Source organism: Pyrus communis, chromosome 2 (genome assembly GCF_963583255.1).
Source record: "Pyrus communis chromosome 2, drPyrComm1.1, whole genome shotgun sequence".
In the NCBI taxonomy this organism is placed as follows: domain Eukaryota; kingdom Viridiplantae; phylum Streptophyta; class Magnoliopsida; order Rosales; family Rosaceae; genus Pyrus; species Pyrus communis.
This window is the reverse complement of record NC_084804.1, coordinates 32,276,926-32,287,111: the sequence shown is the minus strand read 5'-3', so window position 1 is coordinate 32,287,111 and position 10,186 is coordinate 32,276,926. Positions and strand designations below refer to the sequence as shown.

The 10,186-nt window shown below is 36.6% G+C and overlaps 2 protein-coding genes across 2 annotated transcripts; both read right to left on the bottom strand.

The window, feature by feature from the left end:
• Positions 1-1,836: 1,836 nt before the first annotated feature.
• On the bottom strand, positions 1,837-6,002 carry LOC137726616 (MA3 DOMAIN-CONTAINING TRANSLATION REGULATORY FACTOR 2-like). Its single transcript, XM_068465554.1, has 5 exons — positions 5,668-6,002; positions 5,484-5,532; positions 4,466-4,913; positions 4,015-4,109; positions 1,837-3,870 (listed from the first exon to the last, which is right to left on the bottom strand). Exons 3-5 carry the CDS (start codon positions 4,707-4,709, stop codon positions 2,044-2,046), a joined length of 2,166 nt encoding a protein of 721 aa, XP_068321655.1. The 5' UTR covers positions 4,710-4,913; positions 5,484-5,532; positions 5,668-6,002; the 3' UTR covers positions 1,837-2,043.
• A 2,564-nt stretch (positions 6,003-8,566) lies between these two features.
• Positions 8,567-9,858, bottom strand: LOC137721071 (ornithine decarboxylase-like). Its single transcript, XM_068460194.1, has one exon. It carries the CDS (start codon positions 9,856-9,858, stop codon positions 8,581-8,583), a length of 1,278 nt encoding a protein of 425 aa, XP_068316295.1. The 3' UTR covers positions 8,567-8,580.
• Between the last annotated feature and the right edge of the window lie 328 nt (positions 9,859-10,186).

Here is a 10,186-nt window from a genome sequence, read left to right as displayed (position 1 = left end):
CGTTGCAATTCTTCTCCTCTATAAATTATAGTTTCAATTAATCTTGATTCAATTCATGTTAATTGATGATGTTGATTACTGGGTTGTGCTTATATTGGAAATAAATTGTAGTAAAAATTGAATTAAGTTTTACTTAGTTGAACGAGCTGACCTTTTGCCACAAAACACTTTATTCCTACACAATACACCCTTAAGCAATTTTTTGTTTGTTTTAAATATGACTCTTTGGCTGTAGAAGCCCCACCCAACTCAGTAAGAGGTTGACCTAGCTCATAGTCCACTCTTTCACATGCCCTTGCCACAAAATAAAATAAAATAAAAGTTTAATTCCTTAAGATTTTGGTCATAACTTTTGCACATAAAAATACAACAAAATTAAACAATCAAAACACTTACTCATCTCGATTCTTAATGATCTGTGCTGAGACCAACATAAGATAGATGAAAAAGACACAACATTCCTACAAACTAGGTGCCATCGAGTCAAAATGTAAACAATATAAGTCAAGGGTGTATGTTTCAAGACATGAATCCCGTTCGAGGTGAGGTGCCGAATCAACAATACACGTCCCGACTAAGGGTCAGACAATGCTCCATCTAAAAGGAAGATTTGGCATGGAACAAATGTCTCTCTCAAACTGAACTTTCCAGCCTTTTCATATCTTCCAAAATGCGGTTTGCAAATGGAAACCATTTACCACATGCTTAGAAATATTGACCTCCTTATGTGTTGTATAACGTTGACCATTAGGTTCTTTGAATTATGTAACATACCATAATCATGGTGGACATGAATCAACATCGGTGATCAAGATAGACATGTCATTACTATCCCCAAAATACTGCAAATAATCAAAAACCTCTATCGCTAGGCTTAAAACACGGTGTTCACCATAGTTAAAAACAGTATTTGTCTTTAAATTGTTGATCAACTTCCTAATTGAATTGCTAGACATGACACAATATATTTTTTTTCTCAAGCTTTAAAAACTTATCAAGATTATCTTGAGATCAGGCATAAATGGATGAAATATACGAAAGAAATTGGGTAAAAGCTCAGCGAAAAGCAGAAGTTCTTGCAATCATTAGGACTTTAACTAATACACTAGGAGGTTGGAGTGAAGAATTGACATCTAATGAAAATGGTCGTCTTTATACAATGTCATTAGCTTGCTAACATATTAAATGACAACATTTTCATTAAATGACATTCGTTTAAAGCTTGTATCCATACTCTCAAATCTTTCATCCGTTTATGCATGATATCATAGTATGTGAGAGATTCATTTGATATATTATTAAAAATATTATGATTTTACATTGACAAAATTAGTACGAGAAGTCATATTTTTACAGTAACAAATTGTAACCAAAACATTTGTCACTCCCACCTGATATTTTTTTGGTCAATTTATCTGCGTCCAGTAGGAATACAAGAAGCATGTTGTTTTGTGCAAAAGTAAGACTTCTATATTGGTGTGAATTGGGAGCCAAGATGAGTATCTATAGTTTTGATGAAATAGGAATCACAGATTCTGCCTAATGCGAGTCTTGGAATACATTGTTGTTCACTGTTGGACTGAACTGAGAAATATAAAAAGCAAAATTAACAAGAGTTAAGCCTCACGAAAGATCGATTTATTCAGTTTACTTGTCAAGCAAGAAATAGAATTATCAATCCATGCTACAGTTCTTCCCAATGTAAAGTACAGTGCTGAGAATAGGAATCTTGTGAGGGGTTTATCAGCTAGTAATCGGTAATCAACTTGTTATTGAGTTTCTGCAATGTTTATTGTGTAGAGAATAGTGTGCAGGTTCGTCTGCTTATTCTGCGATTACATTGAAATATAATATCTTATTCATCCAAGGGAAAATCTACCAGCTGTGAATTGATTAATAAGCCAGAAAAAAAAAGAGAGCAGAAAGTAGCTAAAAAAGATGATGAACAAGGAAAATGTAACTAGATGTTTACAATATGTTTGTTTGCATGCATATTTTTGTGTATAAAGCTCGTATGTATGATTAAGAAAACAGCTAACTAAATTAGCCAGTGCCATTCTCTGTACTGTGTCCTGATTTGCTGAAACAAAATGAGGAATCCAGCCACCCTGCATTCTTTGCTCGTTCAACGTAATGAGTAAATTGTTTCTGAGCATCAGGAACATCCAAAGCTAAATCATCGAGAGACTCTGCAACTCTCCCAAACCCCTTTGCCATTTGGTTCGTTGTAATGAGTCCAGAGCCAAAACATTCCTCCAGCAAAATCCAAAGTCTCTCATTCTTCTTTTCCATAATCGTCACTAGAGCTTTTTTGACAACCTCGTGGTTGAAAAATGGCATGCCTAACTCCTTCATGCAGCGGCAAGCTTCTCTAACATCCCCTCCAGACTCAAATTCTTCTAGCAACTTCCCAATCTTGTCCTTCACATCCTCAATTGCCCATCCGATTCTGCCACCACCACCCCAACACCTTAATATCCGCTCCCCAGAAAGCCGAGCCTTTAACAATGACTTAGCCATTTTAAGAACCTTGCTTCCAATCGACTCTGGTGCCAAGCACTGACTTCCAATCTCTTCCAAGTTCTGTGGGGCTAGGACTTCGTCCACCACAGATCTAGCGAGAAACATTGCAAGATCTTCAACAACTACTGGATTATCCAGAGCTGTGTCATCTGCAGATTCTATCAACATTACAAACCCATTTACAACATCATCAGCTGGAAAACACAGGGATGGCAGTAAGACGGATGCCATTTCCTTCTCTCTGTTCTTCCGATCCATTGCTAGAGTAATCAATCTTTTAACAAAGATAGCATTCAGCTCAGATGAACAAGTATTATTCTCAGACTGCACACAACTAATTACCTCTGAGATATCTCCAGATAAGAAGTACTCTTGAATAATAGATTGAGCCTTTGTCTTGAAAACTCTGGCAACACTATCTTCTAATGATCGCTTTTCTGGCTGCAGAGAGAGTGATTTCAAAGATGAAGCACACAACCAGCCCTCTGATGCTGCCTTGGAGATCAATGACCGCAATATACCCCGTGCATTTGGTATGTCGAGTGACAAGTCGTCAACATAGTCAATCATCCTACCGAAGCCTTTTGATACTTGACTGGAGTTTATTAAACCTTCTTCAGCAGCTTCTTTCAGCAAATTTAGTAGATGGCCTTCAGCTTGACGTCTCTCCATTGCCATTACAAGAGCTCGTTTAACTATTTCATGGTGAAAAAATGGAACTTTCAAATCCTTGATGCATCTACAAGCCTCTGTCTTGTCACCACTCACTACATACTCTCTCAACAAATCATTAATCTTAGCTTTAACATCCTCCACAGTCATTTTCTTGCTACCTCCCCATCGCCGCTCAATGATTTCTGCATGGAGCGGGGCTGCTAAGTAGCCCTTTTCAGCTCTTTTCAATACTTCAATCCCTTTCGAATCTTTGGGTAAATAGTTCATTTGTTTCTTCAAGAATGCAGGAGGAAGTATGTCATCAACCACAGCTCGGGCAATGAACAGAGCAAGAACATCAACCGTATCAGGTATATCCACAATGAAGTCATCCGCAGATTCTACCAATTTGCAGAATCCCTTGTAAACTTGTGGAGGGTCAATGTAGTCAGCATATAGTGCAGATAAAAGAACAGCAGCCATTTCTTTTTCTTTATCATGCCTATCCATCGCCTTAGAGACAAGCTTCTTTACAAAATAGTAGCTGTAGGTAGGCCTATCAAGCTCTCCAAGTTCATTTGCAGTCGAGGTAATATCGTCAGTAGCAAAGTATTCCTCCACTATTATTGTAGCTTTCTTTTTGTACTCCTCAAAATCGACCCTCTCTTTTCTAGCATCGGAATTTTCACATTCCTGCAACCAATACAAGTTAACACAATAAAAATAAGTGAACTAAAATTGAAGATAGCAAATAAACTGAGCATTTTATCTATTGGTAATATTTTCACATCAAGATCCAGAAAGAGTTAAATATGAATGTGTTAGTTGTTCAGTTACCTCACTACTATTGAAGTTTGGGTCATTCGGGTCAGCAGTGTAATTGTCATCTGTATCAAGTAACCCTCCCCAGGTGCCTTTACCCCCAGAACCACCTGCATAATGAATGTCTTCATAAAATTAAGAGTAAAAACCCACGATTGATGTACTAATCCAGAATATTTTAGTTTGAAAAATTATTCTTTTTTATTAATCATCAGATAATAGTAAATGCTTAAGAGTTTTATTTTTTCCATCTGAACATAATCTACTAATACCATTTCAAATATACAAACATGCCTTTGAATTTAAAGAGAGAAATTAACTTTTCAAGTGTATCGGGTAACAATATATAGCTATACGACATTGTCTAAAACATTGTTCCCTAGTGCCTCTTGCTAGCAATTATCTAATGTGAAAGAAAGCCTTCAAGCAGAAGAATCCATGAGAAAAATTCAAAAGTGTAGTTTACCCTTTTTAGGACGCCCATCAACTGCAGAATGTGAATGTCTATCATGCTTAAGTGGACTTCCTTTTCCATGTTTCCCCTGAATCTTTGGAGACTTTGGAGACTTTGGGGACTTTGAAGATTTGGGGGACTTTGGGGACCTTGCAGAAACTGGCAATGGGGATGCAGACAATGGATCTGCACTTTCTGAAGCAGATCGGTGAAGCTCCCGATGCTCCTTTGATACAAACCCATCACTGAAGTCCATTCTGCTTTATCTTTTAAACTCAAGCCTACTCACTCACTAGTTTTCCAGAGGCAACATATAATACCCTCAGTTTGTAATGGCTAAATCCGAATAAACCGCAAGCCCACTGCTGTGATCACCAAACCCAATTCTCCAATATGTTTACTATGTCGTTAATCTATTATTTCCACAGAGAATGCCTCAAACTTAAGAATCAATTAGAGCCTGTTTCACAAGAAGAATAAAACAATTCAGTGGACAATAATACTAAATCTTTAGCAATTGCTCCATGGCTAACGACAATTGAGCTTATATGCAAACAAAACTCTAGTTAGCCAGTTTGCCACTTGAGTTTATAGAATGTTTTAAAATCACTACGCCACTTTGCCAATTTTTCATTGGGCAATTACACAATGTTTACACAAGGCGTCCCTATGCTACTTGATACACAAGAAACCTAAAATTACAATGAAATATATACGTATCTGAGTATACGACATGTTTACATATGATACACAAGGTGTAACACATGTTTACAGATTACGTTCCTAATATGCTGCACATACATATCGGAGTATGCATAGTCATGCAATATGTCTATCAATCTCACTCTTCTCCCATCTCATCTCCCATATTTTTTCAATTGGAAAAGAAAGAAAGAAAAAAGCACCGAAAATCAATATACGAAAAACATTATGAAATTACACCCAAAAATTAGCATTACCCCGATGAAATTTCCTTAGAAAATTCAAATTTTATATGAAAACAATCACAACAAATCAAATTCAACATCACCTCACTTTCTTCCTGCCAATGCGATGTTGGGAAAGAAGAAAATGCAGGTCTGCAACAAATTCAAGAAACACAGAATTACATAAACATTGGAAACATAGTAATATTTAATAGCAAAAATCAGAAATTAAACAGCAATATATAAATGGAAAAATGAGAATAAAAGCAAAAATAAAAGAATAATAACCATGATCAGAAATCGAAATCGAAATCGAAAACAAGAGGCAGTTTGCTTTGTCCTTGGAGATTGATTGAATGAGTGGAGCAAGTGGGGTGGAGGTTTTGAGAGCAGACAATGTCAAGACGAGAGGCGGTTACCAAAATTGGAGGGCGTTAGAAAGCCGTTGGCATTCAACGCGAAAGTTGAGGAAATGTCCGTCTCATCCAACGCCTCACGGCACCTCTCCTTGCTTTCTGCCTTTTGAAACCGGAGATTAAGGAAGGGAACCGGGAGAGCCATGCGTGCGTGAGATAGATGGGGTCGAATCCTTCATTGTTTGCACGATATGCCGCGAGAACGGGGGTGCTACTACTTCTATATGCATCCAATATTCTTTTACACCATGTTTTGGAATGGAAGAGGGATATAAATTTATGCATCCAATATTCTTTTACACCATGTTTGGAATGGAAGAGGGATATAAATTTGGAAGAGGGATATAAATTTGGAATTTGGATAAAAATCAAAATTTATAAATTGACATGTATCAATTCTTTTGTTTGAATTCGTAAACATAGAAATTTAGAATTTCTGCGTGGAAAAAAAACTTAGTATTTGGGACCTCCAATTCCTAAGTTTAAATTTCATGTAAATAGGTGTCATTTCCCAATTTCTATGATTGAAAATTTAAAAATAACAAATTATGTATTCAATTCCATTGTTCTTTTAGGTTAACCAAACAAGAAAATTCACAAATTCTAGAAAATAAAATCTCGTCATTTGAATTTCTGTCATTTTAAAAGTCTTTACTGATCTTAAATTTCTTTATCCAAACATGATGTCAGACCCTTTAACAAGAGGGAATACATTTTTTTTTTTTTTTTTAAAGGGACATCCTCTTAATTGTTGGATTGGCTTTAATGAAATTGTGTGGTTGAGATTAAATCACAGGCCACACAATCTCGACCACATAATTTCATTAAAGTCAAATCTAACCATTAAAAGGATGTCCCTATTTTTTAAAAAAAATTGGATCCCTCTTGTTAACTGATTTATTCTTTTAGTTTCCGCATTTATATTGCACGGGCACACGGTACCGTTATACTTATATTAGGCGATAGACTTTGGTAGCAATTTTGCTATCCTGTGGGCTACGAGGACGACGCGTTTTCTAAGGGGCTCCTGAGAAACGCCCATGAGAATAGGAAGTGTGATTAACGAGTTTGATATTAGTTTATTCGTTGATCTTAATATTGTTGATAATTAAAATATATTTTTAGAGAGATCTCTACTAATAGAATGCCAGAAGTGAGTTTTGGTGTCTTAAGACTTCACCAAAAAAAGAACTGGACACAAAAGCCCTTGAAACAAAAAAATTTTAAACTGAAGTAAATTATGAATCTAAATGTTCCATACAAAACAGTTTCTCTCAAACTATGTAACTTCCGTAAATCCCATTTTAGACCTCATGCTTTCTTGGCAGTTAGAACTTAGAACCCTATACATATTTACCCAATTGGTAAAATTTAATTGGCAATACATTGCAGTGGAAGCTTTTTTACTAACTATTTTTTTATGTTATTTTGGCATGCTTTTTCAGTACTGGGATTTACTTGAGCTTAGATTGTAGAAAGTAGGATAAGAGAATAATTAGAGTTTGCAATGGTGTTGGATGCATATGAAGAAGAAAGAGGGAAGAAATCTGTGATTCCATATCTGAAAGGTACTACAATTTTCTGATTTGTAATGTTGTGAAAAGTTATTAACTTTCTATAAGCCAATGTCAAATAGTTAATAAGTTGTGTTTTATTGTAATGCTTTAGGTTCATGGGGATGAAAGCTGCTATTTACAAACAATTCAAATTTGAAATCTTTTGGTACCAAACTTGGTTTTAGCATTTTCCAAATTGATGGTTTACGTTTTCGAATATACTTTTTTGTTTTACAAATACAAAATTAATACGTCTAAAATCCGTTTGGTCTTGTGATTTTGAACAATATATTATAAAAACGAAAACAAAGGATATCAGTACGACATTAATTTGGGCTACAATTCCATTCGAAGCAAGGTGACAGGATTCGATGTTGCACCATCTTTAACCCCCCTTTCTGCGAAGCGTACTAGTAAAATGGTTTGATTTAGGCGGTTTTCACATATGTAAAATGAAAAACAAATTAATTACGCTTGGTTTGGTAACTGGTTAATCAAATATTACAATTTTTTAAATCAAATTAGTTTTTGTTTTTTCTCGAATATAGTTCCAAGTCTTTGCTCGTTTTCCATTAAATTAACCCCTTTCAGGTTAAAAAATAGTTTGATTTGCCTATTTTCAACCTTTCGCAGTTTTTGGCTCACCCTGTAGTAGTAGTTTGTACTTTTGCTTAGATTTCCCTGATCTAGTAGCATCAGGCTTCTTCTTATGTCCTGCAATATTTTAACTGATGCACTTATACACTTCCTTTTAGAGCAAAGATTTTTTTATGTAACAAAAACACAAGGTGGTATACTACATATCTTAATATAAGGGCGATCGACTCTATAATCCACTTCGACAATAATATATAGTATATCACCTTGTGTTTTGAGTAGACAAGAACTTCTCACATTAGAAATAGCTATACTATTGTATGTGAATCCCCTAAATTAGACGTTGTCTCAGTTTTGTATATGTCCAAATACTATGGCTCCTTTAATATTTCTTTCCCGTTTGTACATGTTGCTGAACCATCGTATCCCACTGTTCCAACGAAGACCAATTCAAAGGAATGGGAATATCAACAATTTATATATGCAAATTAATGAAATTTAAAGAAGATTCGGTCATGAAAACCACTCTCAAAGTGTATATACATATATATATATATATATATAACAATAGACAAGAAGGGAAAGATCGATCACATACATTCGTTTTTTTTGTTTTCGTTTTTCAGTCCCTATTAATTATCAGCAATTGTAAATGCCAAGTACGTGGGAATAGCAGAAATGCAGAGGCCATTAAAGTTGGTTCCAGCAGAACTTGTGTAAGCCCCCATGTTATGAAACACGAGATAATCATTTAACTTCAGTTCCGGCAGTTTGCAGTCAGCCACCACCGTGTCCAGAGAATCACAGGTTGGTCCGAACACCGTCGACGAATATATGGCTACTGGATGATGATGATGATCAGGAGTGTGAAGGAGGAGGGGTGAAACTGTCAAACAAGATTTATCAAATGCCGGAAGATTAAACGACCCATATATCCCATCAGTAATCCAATACTCTCTTTTCTCTCCTCTCACTCTCTTCCCCATCACATTTGCAACCAATGTGAAAGCTGTTTCGGCAAAGAACCTTCCTGGCTCAGCCATCACCACCAGATCAGACTCCGATTGATGATCACCAAAGTGTTCTTTAATGGCGTCGTTTAGGGTTTCGGCTATTTCATCAAATAACGGGTTTGCCTTGAACCCACCACCAATATCAAGCACATGCATTTTGGGCAGTTTGAGCTCATCTGCCTTGTCGAATGCAGCCCTAGCAGCTGCTATTGCTCCACGGTACACTTGAGATTCCGAAGCTTTCGAACCCACGTGAAATGAAACTCCCACCACTCTCAACCCTAGTTTGTGTGCATGTCCAAGTAGAGGCGCGACCTCCTCAGACATCGCACCGAATTTGGTCCCAAATGATCGCCAGGAGCTCGTGTCATTTAGGACTGCAATTCGGAGCAACAAGGAACATTTGGGATGGCATTTTTTTATCTTGTTAAGTTCGTCTATGGAGTCAAAGGTTGCAAGATTGACCCCGACTCCAGCTGCGTGCCTTAAATGGTTCTCACCCTTGCATGGATTGGCGTAGACTATCCTTGAGGGGCTTACACCATGAGAAAGGATGGCCTCGATCTCCAGCTTGCTAGCGCAGTCAAAGCTCGCACCAAGCGTTGCCAATGCTGCAATGAATGCAGGCTCAGGGTTACACTTGACAGCAAAGAAGGGCAGAACGTTGGGAAGGCAACGGTTCCATTTTTGCATAAGGCTGACAAGAACTCCCAAATCGAGAACGTAAAAGGGTTGTGGTTCGTCATGTTTGTTGATGATGGATCTGATGAGAGCGGTGAGTTGGTGTCTTGGTATGTCAGTTGGAACATGTTCACCCTTCACTTGGCTTGCTGCCAATTTGACTTGGAGGGTGCTAAAAGTAGTAATGCTTGGAATACTTGGAAGGATCAATGCCATGGAAGAAAAACAGTTAATGGGTTTATGTGAAAACTAGCAAGAATAGTGTAGAGAAATTTCGTAACAAATTAAGTGACTGATCTCTCTAAAACTTACTTTGTGGATGGTTTGCGTAATGTACATCTTTAAATAGAGAATTTAAACGGTCCCCCCACCAGAATGGGCTTCACCAACCACGTCTCTCATAATTGTAAAAATGGAAATTTCGGATGCGGTCTTTGACATTAATGTAATAGTGTAAGTTATTATATTTTTTAAATTAAAAATTAAAAATTGAAATTTGTATCTGTTTATATTAATGAGACTTTAAATATAACCCATAATTTGA

Coding starts and splice junctions, on each gene's coding strand:
- LOC137726616 (XM_068465554.1), bottom strand. CDS start 4,709: ATGGACTTCAGTGATGGGTTTGTATCAAAGGAGCATCGGGAGCTTCAC. Junction 4,110..4,465: donor TGATGGGCGTCCTAAAAAGG/GTAAACTACACT, acceptor TTCATTATGCAG/GTGGTTCTGGGGGTAAAGGC. Junction 3,871..4,014: donor CAAACTTCAATAGTAGTGAG/GTAACTGAACAA, acceptor TATTGGTTGCAG/GAATGTGAAAATTCCGATGC.
- LOC137721071 (XM_068460194.1), bottom strand. CDS start 9,858: ATGGCATTGATCCTTCCAAGTATTCCAAGCATTACTACTTTTAGCACC.